This window comes from Quercus robur, chromosome 4 (genome assembly GCF_932294415.1).
Source record: "Quercus robur chromosome 4, dhQueRobu3.1, whole genome shotgun sequence".
NCBI classification, from domain to species: Eukaryota; Viridiplantae; Streptophyta; class Magnoliopsida; order Fagales; family Fagaceae; genus Quercus; species Quercus robur.
The window spans coordinates 3,701,073-3,724,632 of NC_065537.1; the positions used below are offsets into that span (position 1 = coordinate 3,701,073).

Here is a 23,560-nt window from a genome sequence, read left to right on the forward strand (position 1 = left end):
TTTTCAATGCAATAATTTGAAGTCCTAAACACCCAAGGCATAGCTCTTTTGAGTTAACAAGTCGTCACATGTTAGAAAAAAAATGCCATATCTACGTGTCTAAATTTTCGCTCGAATTAAGAGTTTACTGTTATCATTAAAGAAATGGTATGTCCACAATATTTTCCCAACAAATTTTAAGTGGTAATTTGTTATTAGATGTTATGAGTGGACAAAAGAGTAATTTAAGTTATGAATTTAAATTAAAACTAATAATAACTTGTCACTTATGATTTGTTGTTAATGTATTTTGAAAATGATGTGAAAGTAATACTTCTCTTCTCTTATTATTATTATTATTATTATCATTGTTTAATTCATGAGTGATGTGATTGACACAAAGATGCGCGTGAGTTGGCGGGCCATATGCGCAAATGTTTGCGAAACCGATATGAAAATGTTGTTAAAGGTGGTCGTCGTCCCTACTGTACAAATAATTTGTTTGTAGAGGTGGCAGGGACGAGGCAAAATTAGCAAACGTTGAAACTTCAGCTGCCTTAAAGTAACACGTGTCCCAATGGACGCAATGGATTGGCTGCGTTAGGAACACTGACACAAACTCGTCTAGGTTCATTCTTTTGCATCTGACCCATATTTCTTCATTAAATCTGGGCAACCGTCTTTCATAAAAAAAAAGGTTGGTGTGTCTGTAAAATTAGACAGAAAAAGAGAGAGAGAATTATGGATAGAATTTCGAGGAAGAGCTCAAAAGGGAAGCAAGAGAAAGATTTGTATCATATTATACACAAGGTTCCTCAAGGTGATGGTCCTTATGTTAAAGCTAAACATGCTCAGGTATATTCAATTTTGTGTGTATGTTTTATTCATATTCATAATTCTTAATTTGCATATATCCTCATGTTTAATATAGACTCATGTGTGCATTATATATAGATCTCTCTGGCCTCTTTTGCCCTTCTGATCCCAGGATGTAAAGTTTCTTTCTAGTTCTTTTAATCGGTTACTCTTACTCGCATACTAAGAGAGAAGGTAACAACGCTGTTCATAATCTAGCTAAACATGCGATTAACGTCTCAGATTATTTCTATGTGCGGATTGAGGATATTTTATCACAGTTTCTTTCTGTACTTTAGACAGACTGATACAGCCGGCTTTTCTTAATAAAGAGTTCTCTGCCTTTTCCCTTTAAAGAAAATCTTCCACATATTTAGTAATTAGTTTACCTTTGTTTTCTTCTCTGAAAAAAAAAAGGTTTTTATCTTTTTTTTTTTTTTTTTTTAGTCTATCCCACTATATATGATTATCGTATGAAATGCCAAGTAGCTACTGCTAGCTCTCTATTATGCCATTTTTTTTCTTCTTTTTACTTTAATGACTTAGTGCCAAACCATATCCTATGAAACTTTTTTTTTTTGTTCGTAACTGTTTAATTATTTGAGTGATCACTGCTTCTAAAAACAATTAGTGATCACACCTTAATAGTTGTCATGTTAGGGAGTAGCAACTACAAAGTCTACAATCATTTTTTGCTATTAATATCCCCATATTGGAGATACAAATCCTCAATATTACTTTGTGTGTTCTATTTTAATTATATTCTACGGATCACAACTTTCTATTAATACTCATTTTTTAGTATTTACTATAAGTTGATTGAATGCTGTCTACTGAACTATCTTTTTCTAAGCTTTTCAAATATTTTCTCATGTAAGAGACTCGGTTATTGCCCCTTTGTTTTACAATCTTCCGTTGATTCTCTTACTTTTCTTCTTTTAAATCATTAAGCATGGTTGATTTCTAAAAATTTTATTAACTAAAATAAATTATTTGAAAACAATTTTTCCCTGAATAATTTAAATCTTTCTACTTAGTGCATGTTTGTGATTCACTTAATTATAAGTTAGCTTATTACTTTTTTTTTTTTTTTTACGGGTTCCATATGAGTCACATACTTATTTATTTAACATTTACCTTTTATCTACAATATTTTTAGCAAAAAATTAGATAAGTTGTTCTCAAAAAACACTTAGTAATTAGTACTTACTCAACTGAATATTGATTTCTGCAGGTCCTAATTAAAAGTTAGCCATAAATAATAACATTAGAGCTTGGTTCCACATTAATTGGTGATTAGTTTCTTTAACTTTTGCGTGGTTTTTCAGTTGGTTGACAAGGAGCCAGAAGCAGCAATTGTTTTGTTTTGGAAGGCGATAAATGCAGGAGATAGAGTAGACAGTGCCTTAAAGGACATGGCGGTGGTGATGAAACAACTTGATAGAACTGAAGAAGCGATTGAAGCTGTCAAGTCTTTCAGAGGCCTTTGCTCTAAATCAGCCCAGGACTCACTTGATAATGTCCTCATCGACCTATATAAGGTATACATATAGTCATGCTATCAATTAATTGTTTAAATTCAAGTATTTTGTAGTTTTAAATAATGCATTAAAGATGAGTTTATGAATCAAATAGTAAATAACATCTGATTGGCATGAAAATTAACATGCATGTTAAGTCGAATATATAGATGTAAATTCAATAACAAGTTATTTTGTGATATAACATTACTTAAAATTACACTAAGTATAATTTGAATTCAACTCATATAATATATGCATTCATGAATAACTATGATACTAAATACGTGTGTGTATGTGTTACAAGTATATGTAAAGCAATTATTTTTTAATGTAGAAATCAGGAAAAATAGAGGAGCAGATTGAGCTTTTAAAGCGGAAGCTAAGAATGATCTACCAAGGAGAGGCCTTCAATGGAAAACCCACAAAAACTGCACGATCTCATGGCAAGAAGTTCCAAGTTTCTGTTAAGCAAGAAACTTCAAGATTATTGGTATGCATATATCTTAATTACATGATATCTTACATTGACAGCCTCACATTAATTTATCAGGCTGCTAGTTCTGGCAGATTAGCCTTATACTGAATAATATAAGATTAAATTCTATGAAGGTTCGGTGTAAAACTCTTTAAAAACCTTCAACAACATAAATAAATAAATAAATAAATAAATAAATATATATATATATATATATATATATATTCACATTAGATTTTCAAATAGAAACAAAGCATACCACACACACATAATCCTATTAAAAACCTACTAACTATATAAATATATATTTATCAAATTCCATGATTAAAAAAAATCCTTTGATTAAGGCAGTCTCATCACCTAGATTTGGTCCATGTAGTGTGTAAATATATATTAAAACACTTGGCACAAGCATGATGTATAGTGTGTAAATTTATATTAAAATTAAAAATAAATATTTTATTTTATTTTAGATTACTCAAAGCTTTTGATAATAGAATTTCAGTAGAATTATTTTAGATTTCTTGAAACACATATAATAAAGTTTAGGTAGAGTAAACTTTTGGTAGTTGAATTTTAATATAGTATACATTATGTAAACATCATCAACCAAAATATTAAATAATTCATGAAAGTGTAAACACTTAGTACTCTAAAATAAATAAACAAATATATATATATATATATACTTTATTTAAAAATAAATAAATATTATTTAATAAAGTATATTTAGTAACACAATATTTCATCATCTCACATAATATTGAGTTTCAATAATTAAATTCATGGTGTTATCTACCATTCATATAAAAAGAGAAAATATTACATTTACATCATTGTATTAAGCCCCGTATAAAGTATAAACACAACATAATGTTCTCAAATGAGAAACTTGGAAGAATATTTAAAAAGAAGGAATAAAAAAAAAATTCCTTGTAAAGTTTTTCTTGATCACCTCTTCCCATGATTGACTTAATATTTTCACAAATCTTGCAATGCCTTACCTTCAAAGTTTAAATTTGTAGAATATTTCAAAATTGAACTATTAATACCGTTTATTTTGGAGGGAACATTAACTTAGTCGCATTTAGGCTTCAAAGAACCTATTTCAATATTTTCCAAATTTTCATTAATTGGCATCACTGGTTCGTTGTGTTTGCGTCTGAAACTGAAGGTATATAATAAAGAATTTATTAGAGTAGTTCCCAGTACACTGGGCTCATCAGTACTTCCATTTCACGTAAGTGAAGTTATTGACTTAAGGGTATTAGTGTTAATCTTAATCCATTTACATTGAGATAAATAAAAAATGAGATAAAAATAAACACAAAACATGATGGCATTCTACTTGCCTTATTTTAATTCTATTACTGTTAACAAAAGTTAATAGTAATGTTCCGATGATAAAAGGCTGATAACGATAATTTTTATATAAAAAAATCGAGAAGAAGTTGATAAGAACAATTAATTTGTTGTTTCTATTTGAAAATTTTGTTGTAATTTTGTGCAACCACTTGATAATTAATTAAACATAAGATCCATTAGGGCAATCACAACTTTTAAGCCCTACTTTTATTATATAATTAATATATGATATCCAATTTCTTGGTCAACTCAAGCTCAAATAAAATTAGCCAACATACATATCCAAATACTTTCGTCGATATTAATTTACAATCAAATATATAGTGTTTTACTTTGTAGTTTTGCCATAATTGTAAGGATTAGACTATTCATATTTCACTTTTCGTTAACAAGATAAATTTGTCAAGAACCTTGTTTCTAAATAGTATAACTTTATCTTCTTTATTAGGAGAATTAGAATTCAAAATCCTCATCTCGAGATGAAATTCACAGGGAAATTTAGGTTGGGCCTACATGCAGAAATCAAACTTTATGATGGCAGAGGTAGTGTACCGAAAAGCCCAGATGATTGATCCAGATGCCAACAAGGCCTGCAACTTGGGCCTTTGTCTGATCAAACAGTCTCGATTCGATGAAGCATATTCGGTTATTCAAGACGTGTTAATGGGTAGACTTCCAGGTTATGATGATTTCAAGTCGAGGAAACGAGCTGAGGAGTTGATTTTAGAACTAAAGTCCACAAATCCATCACTCGAGGAGCATTCTGATATGTTGGGCCTTGATGATGATTTTGTCAAGGGGCTTGAGAATTTGACTAATGAATGGGGCCCATTTAGATCAAAGAGATTGCCTATCTTTGAAGAGATCTCTGAATTGAGAGATCAACTAGCATGTTAAAATATTTTGTTTTCTTTTTTTAAAAGTAGTCTATTCTTGTTCATAATGGGGTGTAAAATAATGGGTCTTGAAAGAAGCGTTGATTGCTTGCTATTGTATGTATGTATGTTATTCTCAAGACTGGAGCTTTGTTAGGGAAAACCAACCTGCTTTGTGTCTTTACTCTTTACTAAGATTGCCAAACTGTTGTGCAACTTGTGCTTGTGCTTGTTCCGAATCAAAACCAACATTTAATTGGTTCTGTCCCAACCCCAACACATAAACCAAGGGGGGATAGCATATAGCCAATCCCAAATAGGCGATACTAAATAAAATAAAATAAAATTGTCAATTTATAACATATGTAATTTCTTTTAAGGTTGAGAATCTAGATACCCACCTATTTTAAAAGGAATTTACATTTCTACAAGAAGAGGGTTGAGTAGGAATCTAGATATTCCTAGCATATGATTCCCTTATATGATTTGCAACAAAACAGGGTAATCTTTCAACATTCTCAAGAATCCAAAAATATTACTCCATTCCAAATGCCACATTAGAGTAACACATCAACAAACAACAATGCCTAATAGTCTTCCCATTCAATAATACAACGTAATCATCCATGTCACCATCCTCATCACCATCAAAATAAAAAAAGGCTAAGTGCAAACTACATTTTTAAAATTTGGGGGTTTTGGATTTTAGATCTTAAAGTTTTAAATTTTGGATTTTATCCCCTTAAGTTATGTTATGTTTGCATCAATAATCCTTTTATCATTATTTTCATTAGTTCTTCCAATAAAATGATATGAAAATGACGTTGCATAACGATAATGACATGGCATTATTTTATTGAACGAACTAAATATGTGTAGCAAGCTTATGTAGTACTTAATGAAAATTATGGATAAAGGGGATTTTGATGCAAACAAAACATAACTTCAAGGGTAAAATTTAAATTTTGAAACTTTAAAATATAAAATCCAAAAGCTCCCCAAATTTTAAGGGTAGAGTTTGCAATTAGGCTAAAAAATTTACTAAAGCAGCGAATGAGCAAATCTAAGAGCACTTTTTTCTTCCCCTTCTTCTTCTTCTTTTTTTTTTTTATTTTTATTTTTTTTTTATTTTTATTTTTTAAGAAAATATAAGGGAACTATTTTTTTTTGGTTGAAAATATAAGGGCACTTGAACGCTATAGTTTTGCTTTCAAAGATTAAATGACAAATATCAAACCCATTAATCCTCAGCCATTATTTTTATTAGTATTTAATCCTATAGGCTATATAGCGGGGTTTATTGGCAAACATAACATTATTTTATTAACAAATAATAAAGACATTGTTGTGAAAAAAATATTTGGGAGAGTAACCTATTTGTGAAATCATGTTTTGAAAACAAAATTTCTAGTAGTAAAATTGTGTTTTCAAAACAAGATTTTACAAAAAATTATATTGATTTGTCAAAAGTTGACAGGACATAATGTACAATTGAAAATAAGTTTTAAGTTTATCACATCTTGCACTAAAATTGTGTTTTGAACACAATTTCAATGTAAACGCATTTGCCTTACAATTGTGTTTTGGAAACACAATTCCATTGTAAAACACAAAATTATTTCAAATTTTTGCATTGAACTCACGTATTCAAAATGCGATTTTAGTGTAAAAATACAAAATTTCTAAATTTGGACTGAATTTGTGTTTTCAAAACATGATGAGGGCGTTTGGATTGCGCTGAAAGTGGCTGAAAGTTTTGTTGCGTTTTCAAGCTTTTTTTTTTTTTTTTTTTTTTTTTTTCTCGGCCGCACTATTTGATCAAGTCAACTGTGAACAGTGCATCCATGCACTGTTCACGGATCCACAAATTCCACTTTTCAGCAACTTTTTCATTAAAAATAGGTCACACGATACTATTCACACATTTAAAAATTATTTTGCTACAGTGTTTTCAGTTTTAGTTTCAGCAAAAATAAGCTCAATCCAAATGGACCCGATGTAGGGATAAGGTCTCAAGATTGTATATTAGGCCTTGAGCTTTGGCTGAGGACATTGATTAGTCCGAGGATGAATAAACAATAGTGAGGGTGTTAAGTTCAAAGTACCATAAGTAACATGCAAGTGGAAAGGTTAGGAAAGGTGGTCTGAGGAAGAGTGTCTTCTCGGATAAACAAAGCACAGATCAAATGTATATTCTATTACTCAAAGTGGCCTTTAGGAAATTCTGCTGAGAGGGACGTGCATCGTGAATGTACTGGAAGAGTGGAAGCTATGAAATATCTAAGGAAAAACTGCTGCCACCGCATTGAATGCCCTACAGCTAACTTTCTGGCTGCATTTATGTGGAGAAGACCCCTGAACAGTGCTGCTTTGGCTACCACAACTCACAGAAAGCCAGAGAGGGTGTCTGATGGGACAAACACTCAAATAGTGGTTCAAATGATCAACAAGTGTAGGATTAAGATCGTCCAAAATGGACTATATAATGTAAGAGATCCTCCATGAATAAAGGATTGGAAAAAGAGAGAAAGAAAAGACTACACTAATCAAAATTGTATTTGTAATTTGTTCAATTGATTTATATTAGAACTCGCCTCCTCGGACCGTGTCGAGAGCAAATTTATTTGGATCAATTTCTCTTGCTTTTGTTTGATTACCTTTCAAACCCATTCTATCCGTTGTCCAACTCATTAAGGACTAGTTTTCTAACACATTATCTATAAATTTATTGTATTGGGCTCATTAGACTAATACCCCTTTACATTTTGGGTTTGGGCTTCAAAACGTGTCCCTACACATGAGTTTAGTGCAAATTTTGAAACTTTACAAAATTATTAAATTTCACCTATTCCTACGTAAATCAGTAGCTCCTAAAATCCTTTTAAAAAAAAAGGTATCACATTTTGCCTTGAAATTGTTGTTTATGAAACATAAAATATTCAGCCAAAGTTTCTTTTGCATAAGGAGTGAGGTATTGTAACGTAGTTTGGCTACCAAAATTGTGTATTCCATTGCTCTCATTTTTTGTAAAGTAGTCATACACTCATACTTGAGTTTCCAAAAGATAATTTCAAAATAAATGTGTTTGACTTTAATCGGTGAACCTAAAAATTGAAGCTAAGTTTTACCCTTAATCATGCCTATGAAGGGAGGTAGTGTACAAATCCCAAGATCTACCCACATTAGGCTATGTAAAGTTGTGTAAAAATACGTAGTCGCTATAGTAACAGTATGATTTATATCGTCACTATTAATTTTTCTTTTTCTTATTATGGATCTGTTTAGATACCGCTTATTGTTGAAAATTGAAAACTGAAAACACTGTAACAAAATAATTTTTAAATGTGTGAATAGTACCGTGAGACTCAATTTTAAAGCTATTTTGTTGGAAAAAGTATTTACAGGTCTTGTGAACAGTACATAAGACCTACATATCAAAACGCAGATATATAATTCATTTCATTTCAGCAACATCCAAACGAATACTCTATTTTTATGTAATTTGGATAAAGGAAGAAAGTGACTGGTTGATGTGTGCCAAAAAAGAAAAAAAAATAAAAAGTATATTTTAATAAAATATAGTATAAAATTAATAATTTGATTTCATGTATTTTGAAAAGGGTGGAGGTGAAATAAATAAAATTTTGCACATGAGCTGACGTAAAGGTTATTTTAGAGTTGTAGGCAGAAAGTTGTGTGTATAGATTTTTATTTATTTATTTTTGGAAAATTGTTTTTATGGACTATTTATTTTTTATTTATTTTTTGGTCTTTTGTCTTTTGAGAGAGAGAGAGAGAGAGATGAGTTGAAAAATAAGAAGAAAAAACACCTGGGTTGTGATTGGGACGCCTAAATCCAAATCCAAATCGAATCCTCATCACTCTTTTTATGACGCTCTGCTATTCTCTACCAATTTCATCAAACTTACTTACTTCCCTTCTCCTTCATTGGTAACTACTGCTTTTATTTATTTATTTATTTTTCATGTTCATGCCAAACACTTAACTCAGATTATCTCTATACTCTTCCTACTCACGAATTTGGAAAAAGCACTTCTTTCAACTATAAATTTATTCACATTCTCAATTCTCAAATTCCCATGTCCCCAGATTTCCAACTCCTATTCACTTTACGTTTTGTGGGGTTGTGGAAATTTGATTAATTTATAATATGTATATATGTATGCTGATTGTGTGTAGAAATCTGATATGCTTGGTGTTGAAAAGGCTTATTCCAGTTGATAATACGCAATGTGTTGATTGAGGAGGGGGGGACTGAAATTGTTATCAATGGCAGAATGTGTTTCTTCACCATCATGTCTCATCAACCACAGAGGCTGCACGCCCCACCAGAATTTGACTTTCAGAATGCCACAAAGGTACTCTTGCTTTTTTGCTTCCACTTCAAATTGTGTGTGTGTGTGTGTCATGTTATGTGTTGGAAAGTCAAGTATGTTGATGACTATAAAACTGTATTATGCGGGCTTTAACCAAATTTGTTTATTTATGAGAAGACCCTGGAAACAACAGATGCTGAAAGTTTTGTGTTTTGTGTGTGTATGTGTTCTTGTTTTTTCCGCCTAGAATAGGGAATTTCTGAACTAAGCCAGATATATGCAGACCTAAGAAGCACGGACATGGGTGCGGGTATGATACAGTTACATAGCAATTTTTGAAAATAATAGGACATGGGTATGGCGGGACATGTCTATTAAATATATTTTTAGTTTTATTTTCTATATATTATGAGCATTTATTTTTCATATAATGTTAAATATATATCAATTTAAGAGTAATAGTGGATAGGAGTTTAGAAAGTAGAATACAAACTAAGAATCAAATGCACTAGTACTATTCGGAGCATGAATGCTCTCTTTGTTTTGAGAAAGGGTATTCAATTCCTCATGTTCTTGTGTCTTAGCCATGTTGAGCATTTTTTTTTTTTGAAAAGGACACTGCCAGAAGTGTCCCAAGCATGTCAAGTGTCCGACATGGGTACAACACGGGTACAACATCCCAAATGAAGTGTCCATGCTTCCTAGATGTAGACCTGCTGAACATAATTTCTAATTTATTGGATCCTAGATAACAGGAAAGTCTTTTACTTAAAATTCAAATGAATAATGGTTAATTATCTTTTTGCATAGATATGTAGCCATTATCAATTGTTAACACAAAATACTTTATGTATGATATTATAACTGCAGTGTCATTTTTTCAATATTATTTTTATTTATAGATAAGTGAAAATACTATTGAAACTTAAGAATTAGCAATGATGTTAACCTCACATTTCTGTTATATATTTGCAGTTATAGAAAGTATTCCTATGGAACCTGTAAAGTTCTCCGGATCTCTACATGGAAAATGTGGGAGCTTACTCATAGTGTCTCATATTTGAAACTAAGTCCTTGTCTCAGGGGAACTTCCTTGAAGGGTACTTGCTTGGGGTCTTTGGTAAACCCGGATGGTGCAACAACCTCTGATTGGATACCTGTTGTTGATCAAGTACTTCTGATGGCCAGTGTATTTCTCACATACACTGCTGGAGTCATTCCTGTGCGGAAGAAGTCTTTTCTAAAATTTCCAAAGAACATCTACAATGATGATGTAGTCTCTGGAACCTCTTCTGGTAGGTAAGGGTAAGCTTGTCAAAGATGTCAAGGTTGAAGGGCACTTTGAACATACATGGATTTGATTTTAATATTCCTCTTTCTCTTAGTTACATAGACATCTTGCTGTTTTCAGTGCCATGAAGAATGATGATCAACTTGATTCAAAGTATGCCTTGAATGTAGTGAAAGGAAAACTTTTGGACTCTCTAAAAGCTCTTGAACATTGCCAAAATTTGGAGGAGAGGGTCCATGAACTTGAAGAACACCGTGCTAAGGGACCTTTAAGTTTGAATGCTGTTCCTGAGGGTCCAAGACTGCATTTGCTTTGGGCTTCTTTTCAGCAAGTTGAGGAAGAGGCAGGCACTGTCTCTATTGTTTCCTTTTACTATGGTTACTTTCCAGAACTTATTATATTAGTAGAAGCTGTTGCATTTTACATATCTGGTTGACAGTCATGCTGGTTTCAAAACATTATTGGGAAAAAAGAATATAAAGTTGTTGGTTCAGCAACCTTTTTTCTTTTTCTTGGTTTCCATGGCAAGATAGATAAGTTTATGCCTGTATATTGATGTGCCCTAGTATGGGGGAGGGAGGGGCATACAGGCCAAATGGTATCTTTTCTTCCTTGGGTTGAGAAGTAAGGTATGTTGCTTATTGAAAATATTTGACAATTTAACAATACCATACATAAGGTTAGATATTTGATTAATGTTACACCAGCCAATATGTTTTTATTGGCTTAGTATTTCGTTAAATTCATGGTTGGTTCATAAGTTTTCCCCATAATTGTCATACTTGTCAAATATCAAGTTTATTGGAGATTAAAAACCATTTCATTTATAAATTTTTCCAATTTTTTTTATACTGTTTTTTATGGATTATATATATAAAACATTTATGCATTCACAACACATGCTATAACGACCAAAGGAAAGCGCTGCCACATCTGCACTTATAGTCCAAAAGTACTAGTCAAGTTACAGTTGGTGCCCCTCATAATCACTTATATACCCAAGATCCACTTAGTGTGTGGGCATGTGCCCCTCACATGCCCACACAACACATTCTCATACAATCAAGTCAAATCAAATCCAAATTATTTGGAATTCAAGGAAAGTGCTAGCCATATTTGCATTTATACCCAAAAAAACTAGTTAATTTACAATTGGGGTTCTTTGTAATCACTTATATACCCAAGATCCACCTAGTAAAACGCCAATGTGGACTCATCACATCAAATCTCCACAATTGCATACCAATATTAACTGATATTATGTTATGCCGAGAGTTCATTCAATTTTTGTTTGTCCTTTGAATGCTTGTTCTTACCAATATTTGACTGATACATCCAAAGTGTGGCTGTGTTTGATATTATCTTGGACGGTCTTAAATAGATACAAATGAACCCTGAAGGTTTGAATGTTAGTACAAGATTACGCATGATATCAACTGTCCTGACTATTTGATCCTGCTTTGTCTGCCAGGGTGTGTACTCTTAATTTCCAAACATGGATTGGCCTATTATTTTTCCTAAAGATGCCAATATCGTGATAAAAGTCAAAACTTGCCTCCTCATTCAATGTTTTTGGTGCAAAGAAATAATTCTAAAGTGCTAGAGTTGATAAATTATCTGTTTTCATATATCTATTGTTTATTTATTTTTTATTTTTTTAAAAGAAAGTTTTGGCCCCAAGGGAAGGGGAAAGGGGAGATTTGAACTAGTGATCTCTACTTCATGAGGCAGTTAATTCTTAGCTGATTGTGCCATATATCGAATTTATAGTAGTGAACTTGTCACTGATGATCAGTGTAGAGTAACAGCTTTTGCTATTAAGTAGAAAGATGCATGTAAAGTTAAGAGTGGCCCTGGGCATTTTATGTGAACTCTATAAGAATGAAAAGTAACTGAGATAGTTGATTGGATTCTTTGATTGGTAATGCGGGGCTCCAATAACCACTTATAAAAAGAAATTGGAGGACTCTTGTGACCTTTACAAAGCTGCAAACAGTCTTTTCTTTCCAATTGCAAAAGTATATCTCATAATCCAATTTCTTTGAGAAATAAATATTTAGTACTTTTGCAGTCTGTTGAATATTTCTGCAGCTTAGGGTTATTTATTTATTTATTTTTTACAGGTGACTAACATCTCATCAATTCCCAAAACTGCCAAGATGGAAGATTGGTTGATTGTTTTCCCTGATATTATTCAAAGATCCTGTCAGCCTGTATGCATGGCATGGCTGGAAAACGTGCTTTGCCTTGAAAACAGCACCACTAGCAAGGTAACTTGGACAATTAAATTTATCAATTTGTAGATTTTGATACAACTAGCATGTTGAACGAGATTTCAATGTTGTTCCTCATCTTATCAGGAACTTGCTTCTCTGATATATGAAAAGTTAAAAGGAGAAGACACTGTTTTACAGAACATTAGAAAGTCAGGCAAAGGAGACCTATATGCAGAATTATTGTGCTTTTTAAGATTTGGCTCTCAGAGGTAAATTCATTTATTATTGTCTGTTTCTTGGTTGTGTTTTCTCTAAGTTCTCGTTTTGATGTTCTGTTTATCTTCTGCTAGATTTGATTAAGAAAATTGTAAAATATGATATTTCTTGGTATTTTCAGTCGGGCACATGCTACTGGCTAAAACAATAAGAACAAAAGGGAACACATGCTCTTAAACACACACGTGTATGCATACACAATAAGATAAATAGACTTTCACTGTTGTTTATTATAACTAATATATTCAGCGTCTTTCATTATATCATTTTATTTTCATTATCCATAACTAAAAGGAAGAGATATATATATATATATATATTTATATATTTATATTGTAAAAATATTATAATTAAAATCATACATATTCTTTGTGGTTTTATTGAGGATCCATAGTTGACCTCAAAAATTTTGGACTAAGGTTTTGTTGTTGTATATTCATTGTGGCTTAATGTACTTGGCATGATTGAATATGAAATTTCAAAATTATTTGTTTGTTTGCATAATTATGTTTCAGACATGAAGGAATATTTATAATGTTAACTTATCAAAAAAAAAAAAAAAAATTTAGAATGTTAATTGTTTTTTTTAATGCCTAGTTGTTTAGAAGTTGTCAAAATTTGCTTGAAAATTATTTAATTTCCTTAGATATTTTTGTAATCATATTTATTCATTTTTACAATTTTTTAAAAATTTATTTAATTATTAAATTAATTATAATGTCATTATGTCCGACCTTTGGTTGAAACCCAATCCAACCCTAAAACCTTGAACGTCTCCATTTTCTGGTTTTTCAACAGTTTGGTTTTTATAACCTTGATCACCGCATATATTTTATCCACTATATGACTGGAAAATATAGCAACAGCAACATAAATGGAAAGGGACACCTTTTGCTATGCCATAGTCCAAACAATTTCCTCACTTATTAAACTAAGCATTGTTTTTGTTGTTTGCTGGACTATGGTTTTCTCTTGAGCCAAGAGCCTTGTAGCTCAACTGGTACTTGGTATTTTTAACTAGACATCCAACGTTCAAATCCCCCTCTCCCATTGTTGTAACTATTGAATTATTAAAAAACAAAATATTGGTTTTTTATAACTGATTTAGAAAAAATAATTTAATCAATCTCAAAACTTAGTGTATTTGGGTCCACCACTGTTTCTAGCTTGAAGCCCTTCTTGATTGGCTGATATCTCACATAGTTGAGTTAACTATTGTAGTGATCATCTTGTCACTGGATACAAGTATGGGTACGACACTGAGACACGGCTATTTTTGAAAAAATAGGACATGGGTATAGTGGAACATGTTTATTAAATATATTTTTATTTATATTTTCTATATATTATTAAGCATTTATTTTACATATAATGTTAAATATATATAAAATTAAGAGTAATAATGGATAATAAAGCAAATCCATGACTATTAAAGGATGTTTAGAAATTAAAATACAAACCAATAATAAAGATATTTATTAATTTACAAATGCACTATTACTATTCAGATCATGAATGCTCTCTTTGTTTTTTGAAAGGGTATTCAATTCCTTTTGTTCTTGTGTCCTAGCCGTGGATTGTGTTTTTTTTTAAAGGACATGGCTAGGACACGCGTGTAGAAGTGTCCTAGGCGTGTCAAGTGTCCGACAAGGGTATGGCATGGGTACGACATCCCAAATGAAGCATCTGTGCTTTCTAGTGGTAACAGTGTTGTCTTGTGTATTGTAAATCTTATCTTCCCTTCTAACCTCACCAATCAACAAAGGAGCTTTATGACAGAATTGAGTAACAAAGATGTAATTGTTTTTTTTAATTTTTAATTTTAAAATTTTTATTTTTTTTATTTTTTAGGATAGGTAAGAATAATTTTATAAAAAAGTGACTACTTAATGTACTGGCCTAAAGAATTACAACCAAAAAAAAAAAAAAAAAAAATACAAAAATACAAAAATGGCAATGACATTATAAATGATGCAATAAAATGGTTAGTTGTTAAACCCCCTAACATGAGACCATTCATACAAGGAACTAGTGAAGGTGTACTAACAACTGAGACCTCGTACTTTCCATATCTTTAAAAGTGCATTAATTGTGTTCCCTCCATATAGTCCACATAAAACATAATGGAACAATATCTCAAAATCTGACAAATGCTTACCAATCCAATTTCTCCTACAAAACATAAGGTTGATAACCTTTTCCGATAAAACCTTTGAAACCCAGATGATCTAAAAGAAAGACTCCACAAATCAAATGCAGCAGTGCAAGGTCTCAATAGATGCAAGTATGCAACACCAACCAATTATCATGTAACCCCTCTTGATAAGTTACTTACAAGTGAGTATCATTCCTCATGCCATTGTTATGTCCGTGGGGCCTTCAACCCCAAATGCCTTCCATGGGAAGAGAACGACATTTGAAACCTCCCGTCTCACTTGATCACCACCCACTCTAAAAAGATATTAGATTCTAAAAGATGGAGAAACAAGGCCACCAAATCTAACTCCCAATTATTTTTATTTTTTTATTGTTAGGTGTAATAGAAAATAAACTCCCAATTATTGAAGTCATAAAAGAATCTTACATCCCAACTCCTCCTTCCCTCATTCTGTCTTACCAACAAAGACTGCATTGAAACATCTCTATCTGTGGAATGGAGGTAATATGCTATTAGTGTTAAAGTAGGATGCCTTAGACTGTGATAATGTATTTTATGGGATCATAAGCAAGAATTAGGAGGTTGGCTCTCATTTAACAAGTGGTTTTGACCTCAAGAAATGCTTGTCCTAAGTTTCGCCCTTAGGGTTAGAGAATTTAGATTTTAGAACTTTTAGGAGGGTTAAGATTCAAGAATGACTAGGGAAAGGATTTAATTTAGGGTTAAAAAGAAATGGAATTCACTGTACACAATCTGTGAACAGTGCACTGGGAATAGAGCACATGAGTAGTAATGTGAACAGTGACATGAATAGTGACAATATCAAAGAGAAGAGAAAAGGAGAAAATGAACACAATACAGTCAATGTGCCTCAATATTCAAAACGCTCAACTTTTCTATTAACCAACCTCTCTTTTTGTATGATGACAACCTTCAGAGAGTCTAGACATTTACTTTTCCTAATAAACTAGAACTCCTACTTTGACTAGTAAACAAACATCTAATTGAATTGGACCAAGACACACACATAAAAGCCCATAAGCTAAAGCACACTTTTCTTTTAATAAGTTAAAACCCTAGGCCCACAACCAACAATTATAGAATTATTAAAATATCCTTGACCCTAGAAAAAATCAATTAAAAAAATACTAACGACCTAATCAACTACCCCAGATGCCTATTGGGCTTTGCATTCATCTTCTTCCAAAGAGAATATTTGGAATAGTTGAGATATCAAAGTGTCAAATTGGTGCTTCTACAAAATGTGATTTTTGCAACTGAGTGGGTCAAAAAATCTGTGTGTGTAGAGGTTACTGAAAACTGACTTTCCATTTTTTTTCTTACAAACTATATTTGATCTTCCCACACTTACTATACCTTCATTTGTGTTTTACCAGGGAGGACTGCTGTTATGACAATAGCATATTTCTTTTGCATGGAGTTTCCATATTGGAAGATTTGGTGATAACTTTAGCTGATGGGATTGCAAGCATATTTTTGGAGCTTATCTCTGTTGACGGCAATTTGTCAAATGAAATGAATAGCCTAGGTCTGGCATTGTGTACTTTGTCTACCCGGGCACTCCAAAGATTACGAAATGAGGTAGTGTTTGTGAGCTTAGAATAATGATTCTTGATTTGTTATGCACAACTGGTTTTCTAAGCTAAGCTATATAGCTACTTGCACTCTTATTTACTATTTTTTGGGCATGGGCTAATTCTTGGTCAGACTTTATTTAACAGCTTATATGACATGAATGTTGTTATGGCTGGAGTGTTATGCTCTCACCATAACGTTGTGATGCATTGATCCTGCCAAGTATATTGGCCTGCTATTTAGAAACCATTCAGGTTCATAGCTTGGACATTTGACAATTTATGCTTTATTTAGAACCCTGCTCAGTCCAGTTGTGTATTATCTCATAACTACTTCCGATAGGCATTAGGAATCTAATTGAGGCTGCATATATATATATATATGTATGTATGTATGTGTGTATGTATATTCATTTTATCTCCTCTTTCTTTACTCACTACCTTGTGTGTTTAGACTTAAACTATATTATTGCTGGACATTGGTTGTCACCTGACAGCCAAAATAATATTTCTTTCTTTTCTTCCCTTTTGCTAACAAAAGGTTTCTCAGAAACGTATTAATTAATATTTTCCAATATGTACATTATGTGTGGAAAAGTGTTCTGTCTCAATTACATTTCTCTTTTTGGGTACATTTCACTAGAGCTGTTTTGTAAGTTATGATTATAGTTTATAGGGCACTTACATATGTAATAGTGTGGGTGTTTCTGTGTAAGGTTTGTTTATTTATTTATTTATTTATTATTATTATTTTTTGTTTTTGGGTGGGGGTGGGGGGTTGTGTGTTTGATTAAAAGATAGAAAGCTTTATTGATTTATAATTGAAGTACATCATTTGCCAATAAGACAGAAAAAACACAAAGGCAGATCTTCAAGCCAAACAACATATGTACACATTCCATTACAAAAATAGCAATAGCACAAGCAACTTAATTCTCTTACTTAGCAACATAGAGGAATGATCAAGAACTTAGACCTGCAAAACCTGAAATAATTCTTGATGAAATGTCTATATTGATTATGTAGCCTAAGTTCAAAGTGCTGATGCTGGGACAGTCCAACAAATAATGATTATTCCAAAACACAAGGCTGCAAAGCAGGCTTAGTCGAAGATGGAACAGAAGGGTGAAGGGGGGAGATTTTTTTTGAACAATTAGTAACATGGGAATTGTTTTGAACATTTGGGTTAAGTGGTGTCTCTATAGGAATTGGTGGTTTATCACAGACTACCATAGCAGAATCTGATCGAGTCACATGGACAATGGGAGAGGCAGATTGAGAAAAAGGTGATTAGAATAATCACAAACCACATCCACACTTACCACCAAAATCATCTGATCAGGATAATTCCCAATGTGGATCTGTTGCTCACTGCAAACTGGCACCAAAGTTTGAGGAAAATCATCAACCATCCCCATAACCGTTGGATTAACTACTCTTTTCAGAGCCACTGTCAGAAAAATAACACACCCCTTCTGCCACCAGATTGGGGTGCATAACCTATGGATTATCAACTTGAGCAAAGGGCAAATCATCAGATAATGAATTACCCATTGCTATCAAAGAAGAACACAACTTACAGAGAGAAGATAGAAAAAACACACAACAAAAACTTGCATGAGAGAAAAGAAGTGCAGGGATGAAAAGGAAATGAAAAATACGATAGTAAGAGAGCAAGAAAATTAATGTAATATTATGAAAGTGGGAAATGAGTCGACACAAATAAAGAAAAATAAAGTAACAGAAAATCTGTATGGATCATTTAGAGGAAGATGAAATGATAATGGAGAAGAAACAAGCAGGAAACCACAGTCAAGAAAAAACGAAAGGACAGTTTGACAAAATGTTACCAAGGAAAACAAACTGCAAGGGAGACTGAAATGATCCAAGAAAAATATGTAAACGATGGAATTTTTTATTTTTGAAAGTAAACAATGAAATTTAATGAAGACTAAGAAGATAAATCATTAATGACAGACAGAGATGTGGATGCTAGACATAGACAGAGGAGATAATGATAAGGATACAAACAAAGGAAAACAAGATGGAAACGAAAAAAAAGTTTTAATGATCAATAAAGTCAAAGGGAGATCTAAATAGTGAAAAAAGGGAACACAAAATCAACAGAAAAACAGAGACACAATCAAAAACAAGATCCTTACTGGCATTTCTGCTCTGAAGGGACAAAAAGCCAGAGAAAAGGGACAATTCAAAGGATGCAAGCATGGGTTCCGAAGGTGGGGTTAAAAAAGGGGGGGGGGGGGGGTTGGTACGTATATTATATTATGTTGGGTTCTATTTTTTCCTAGTTATATTTGAGCAAAGCCATGGTGATGACTGATTAGTGATTATAATTAAATGGTTACTTAAAAAAAGAATTAAGGTTACTTATAGATTATTCCTACATTTTTCTTTCAGGGTTTAAAGACAGAAAAATGAAGGGGGGAGGAGGAGGTGGTGTCTAGGTGGGGTGGGGCAGAAGTTACAGGATTTCACTTTGTTTTTGAAAATTTGAATATTATAAGGAAAGAAAAAATCATCCTAAGATTTTATGTATATTACTATTGCATATTTGAATTTTCTTCCAAAAGTACCTCACCAAGACTTATATACATGCTTTTTTATAGGTGGCTTTGAGCCAGTGGTTGTATCTAAATGTGGAGGCAGTTGTATCAATGTATGAAGATCGCTTTGACCTATGGACACTACAGAATCAACTCATTGAAGCACCAGGAAATAGCCAGACCGAGAATTATAGCTGGTGGAAGAGGCTTACCCTGCGAAAATTTGATACTGTGTCATCTCCAATACATTATATCGGGATACGCCAATTCTCCATGCCTGTAAAGCGGATGAAGGAATTAAGGGCCTTAAGAGGGTGGTATGTTGTTTTACCTTTTCTCCGGATTTTTTGATCATTTCATCCATACCACATAATTGCAATTATCACTGGGATGCGCACTTTTAGTTGACATAAACCTCAATTGTTGGAGATTCCAGAAATCAATCGCTCATCTTTCGTTTTTATTTTAGTTCTTAAGATTGAATTCAGCAAGTGATTGATTCCATTTGTTAATCCATGATGGAGAATTGCTTTAATAGGTTTATTCCAAGAGGATTAAAAGAGGCTGTGTGAAGATGAGGTGTTCTATGGAATATCATGTGACTCTCTCATTCTAGTCATACTTATCTGATTATATTAGCAACAAATTGTACCATACACCGGTGAAATATCATGTATTAAGTAATATTTAGATATGTTGCATTAGGGGAATTTCCTATCTAGAGTTTGACAATGTCTAGAGTCTAGAGTTGAATTGGGATGGTGCTGGTGTGAGGATATATGTCAGTGCTTCTGTAGATACTTTAGGAAGGCCAGTGAGTACATGAAGATTAAAGTTGATTTCTTTGATTAGTTGCACTGCTTTAGTTTTTGTATGGTCTTTCATAGCTCGAGGGAGCAGAACATGATTTGTGTACAGTTAAAGTGTTATGATCTTAGTGTCCTGCATGGATTAAGAATAAGCTTAACCATGTGTTTATAAGCTCTTGGATACCCTCTCCTTGCAAGTCGGTTTTCAAGGGTGAGTTCTACCCATGGATTTGTAACATTTGGTATCAGTGCCAATCACCACGTCGAGTAATTGTACGTAGCTTATTGAGTATGGGATCAAATAAGTTGCGGTTTTGTGGTCAGATCCTGGAGAGGGCAACCTAGAGGCTAGATTAAAATAACTAATAGGTGAGTGGAGCCACCAAAATAGAAAGGGCTACCATTGGGTCCATGTCGTTAGTGTGAGCCGTCGTGGATGTCGGCTGCAGACCGTGGTGGTATGTTATGATCCTAGTATCCCACATAGATTAAGTATAAGCTTAACCATGTGTATATAAGCTTTTGGGCACTCTCTCCTTGCAAGCCGGTTTTCAAGGGTGAGTTCTGCCTATGGGTTTGTAACATAAAGGTTTTGAACTACAAAAACCACATTCTTTCAGCTTCTCTAACGGTTTTGTTGAATTGGTGTTGTACTCGTGTCCTATATGCCGTGTCATGTTATAATTTTTTAGAAATTGCTTTTACATATGATTTTTTATAAATCTGTGAACCACATGAACGTTGTACAGTATTTGTAAAATTGGAACACTTTTAGCTATTCAAGTAATTATGTCTCTTCTTGCCCAAAAATCCACCCCCATCATTCCAGAAAGGGATACATTAGAGCTGAATTCCAAAAATCCACTACCTAAATTTGTTACAATTCACTTTTAGCTGAATTTCAAAAATCCACTCTCAGCTATGTAAGAGTGTATTCACTTGTTGTCAAATAGAAGATAACCACTTGGCATAACCATGACTTTTAGGATCCAAATTTTATTATAGACATATGGATTGTAAATTCCATTAGGAAAAGCCACAATTTTATAATTTTAAAGCTAGAGCAAATACCAGAGCTTGGAATCTTCTAATCTGTTTTTTGGTGCCTTCTTCAAATATAATTGCTTCATTGGTGATTTTGAGGTCAAGTAAGGTTGGTTGCCTTTTTAACATTTTAATTAATATGTTTCAGGAGATATTACTTCAGCCTGTTGCTCGAGTTATCTGACATTAGCATGCCATTGATTAAAGCCGTTATTGGCAAAGTCAGCGATGCCATCTCATTCTTTCTGGTATGTTTGATTGGGAGGTCATTAGGACTCATCTATACTGGAATTAGGCAGTCACTGCGATGGAAGTGATATAAAATGGTACATTTTTTGTTGTTTATCGCAATTTCTATAATGCTTGATTGGCAGGTCATTATTGTTTATCGTATTTCTGCCATGGCACTTTGATTTGGGCTCATTCAGATCCATTAATGTCTGGACCATTTTGAGGCTTCCCTCACATGCATTGGTTGATAAATGCCAAAATCTGAATCAATTTTAAGGTTTTCATAATTTTTGGTACAACAATTGAATGGACCCTGTTCCAATGTGATTTTTTGTAAAATTTAAGATTGTCGTCACAAATACTTCATCCATGCAGGGAAGCGTGAAAGTTTAGTCTTGTTTGGTTTCCATTGCAATATGCATGTCCTGCTGCGTTCTTCTTTTGTCCCATTAAATGCTGATTTTTTTGTTGGACTTTTCATTTTGGGGTTACCCCCTCTGCTGGGCAGACAACCACTAGGCCTTTAAGGTATGTTTGGTTGGGTTGAGAGGATGGAAAAAGGAGGGGTGGTTAGACAGGTGTTTTCATTGTTTGGAAGATGAGAGAAAATGGAGAAGGAAAATTGGTAGGTGATTTTACACCCAGGCTCACAAAATTAATCTCCCCAAAACGGAGAAAAAGAGGGGGAAAATGGATTTGAAATTAAAAAAGATATTACTACCCATATTATATTACTCCATTATTTCAAACTATTACTCCATTATTTAAAACTATAATAAGGGTATAATATAATATAATATAATTTCCATCATTCCACTTTTATGTTTCTCCCACCAATGACCAAACACATGATGAAATTTTTTTTTTAAATTTTTTTTATTTTTTTCTATCATTCAATCATTTTCTATTCTCACTCTTCTACCTTCCTACCCAAATACATTATAAAACTATATTCAGGGGAAAAAAAAAAAAGATTACGAAACTTGGACCTGATGCCAAATTCATGTGGGCATAGAATTTTTTATTTTGTTGTTTTGGGTTTCCCTACGTGTTTAAAATATATTCACAGTAAAAAACTAGTCTTCGTAAAATTGTCACCCTAGAATAACATCACTACATATAGTACATAAAGATCTACTAAATTTCTCTTAAAAAAATAAAACTAGAAAATTCAATGTAAGATTTTGAATAGTTTATGGTGGTTAAAAGATCTATTTTGATGATTTCTTTATACCATTATGTTAAGACACTAATTGGTTTTCTATATAAGCGGGATTTAAATTCATGCCCACATTTGACAACAAAAAACTTTACTAGTTGAGCAAATTAAAACCAACTTATAACATTTTTATCATAGTTTATCATGGTTGTCCTTGATTAATTAATTCAATTACCTAAATTGATTAATTAGGTTAAATTACATGCAAATCATGGAGGCACTAACAAATCACCGAAAAACTAATATGCAGCAATTTTACGAATGGGAAAAACCTCTTACAAGGCAAAAATCCTACCGGATGAATTTAAGGTCACCACTCCTAAGAATCTACTAATTAATAATCAAGCGGTTACAAGCATAAAGAATCTTATCACTACCTTAGACTATTCCAAAATACCAACATACAGCTGAACCTTTGCTCCAATAACCAATTGGACTTGAACTTGTAGTAGACTTCTTTCTTTCTTGCATATATCTTCAATTTGTGACTAACTCCTTTGCATGGATTCCAATACGTGATTAACTCTAGCAACTTGATTGATTGTTGTTGGTTGAAAAGTTCTTTACTTTATAAATGATGAAGATCAGGAAACACTTAGTTATAAAATCCTAAGGCGTACAAATGTAGTAGCTTTACACAGAGTATATGAGTTCTAGGTCTCTATTTCCGTACTTGATGACTTTTAAAATAAGACTTATTTATGATTAGGATTGTAGAGAGAGAAACCCTAATCATTCAAGTCATCAT

The 23,560-nt window shown here is 32.7% G+C and overlaps 2 protein-coding genes across 4 annotated transcripts; both read left to right on the forward strand.

Annotated features, from left to right (window-relative positions):
• Positions 1-658: 658 nt before the first annotated feature.
• Positions 659-5,288, forward strand: LOC126720375 (protein SULFUR DEFICIENCY-INDUCED 1-like). The gene is made up of 4 exons (XM_050422792.1): positions 659-834; positions 2,163-2,375; positions 2,692-2,847; positions 4,690-5,288. The coding sequence occupies exons 1-4, from the start codon at positions 721-723 to the stop codon at positions 5,092-5,094; spliced, it is 888 nt and encodes a 295-aa protein (XP_050278749.1). The 5' UTR covers positions 659-720; the 3' UTR covers positions 5,095-5,288.
• A 3,568-nt stretch (positions 5,289-8,856) lies between these two features.
• LOC126720376 (uncharacterized) lies at positions 8,857-21,880 on the forward strand. Of its 3 annotated transcripts, none has more exons than XM_050422793.1 (9): positions 8,857-9,023; positions 9,273-9,451; positions 10,385-10,708; positions 10,821-11,043; positions 12,824-12,970; positions 13,061-13,185; positions 16,748-16,952; positions 19,573-19,826; positions 21,511-21,880. In XM_050422793.1, the coding sequence occupies exons 2-9, from the start codon at positions 9,363-9,365 to the stop codon at positions 21,677-21,679; spliced, it is 1,536 nt and encodes a 511-aa protein (XP_050278750.1). In that variant the 5' UTR covers positions 8,857-9,023; positions 9,273-9,362; the 3' UTR covers positions 21,680-21,880. The 3 variants fall into 3 exon arrangements, with proteins under 3 accessions (XP_050278750.1, XP_050278751.1, XP_050278752.1); XM_050422794.1 differs by having other exon boundaries at positions 9,300-9,451; XM_050422795.1 differs by having other exon boundaries at positions 9,311-9,451.
• The last annotated feature ends 1,680 nt before the right edge of the window (positions 21,881-23,560 follow it).

What these genes read in the sequence shown, in the direction of transcription:
- LOC126720375 (XM_050422792.1), top strand. Translation starts at nt 721, where the DNA reads ATGGATAGAATTTCGAGGAAGAGCTCAAAAGGGAAGCAAGAGAAAGAT. An exon ending in TCCTCATCGACCTATATAAG is followed by an intron (nt 2,376 to 2,691) that starts GTATACATATAG and finishes TTTTTAATGTAG; the next exon opens with AAATCAGGAAAAATAGAGGA. An exon ending in AAGAAACTTCAAGATTATTG is followed by an intron (nt 2,848 to 4,689) that starts GTATGCATATAT and finishes TGAAATTCACAG; the next exon opens with GGAAATTTAGGTTGGGCCTA.
- LOC126720376 (XM_050422793.1), top strand. Translation starts at nt 9,363, where the DNA reads ATGGCAGAATGTGTTTCTTCACCATCATGTCTCATCAACCACAGAGGC. An exon ending in ACTTTCAGAATGCCACAAAG is followed by an intron (nt 9,452 to 10,384) that starts GTACTCTTGCTT and finishes ATATATTTGCAG; the next exon opens with TTATAGAAAGTATTCCTATG. An exon ending in TCTGGAACCTCTTCTGGTAG is followed by an intron (nt 10,709 to 10,820) that starts GTAAGGGTAAGC and finishes TGCTGTTTTCAG; the next exon opens with TGCCATGAAGAATGATGATC.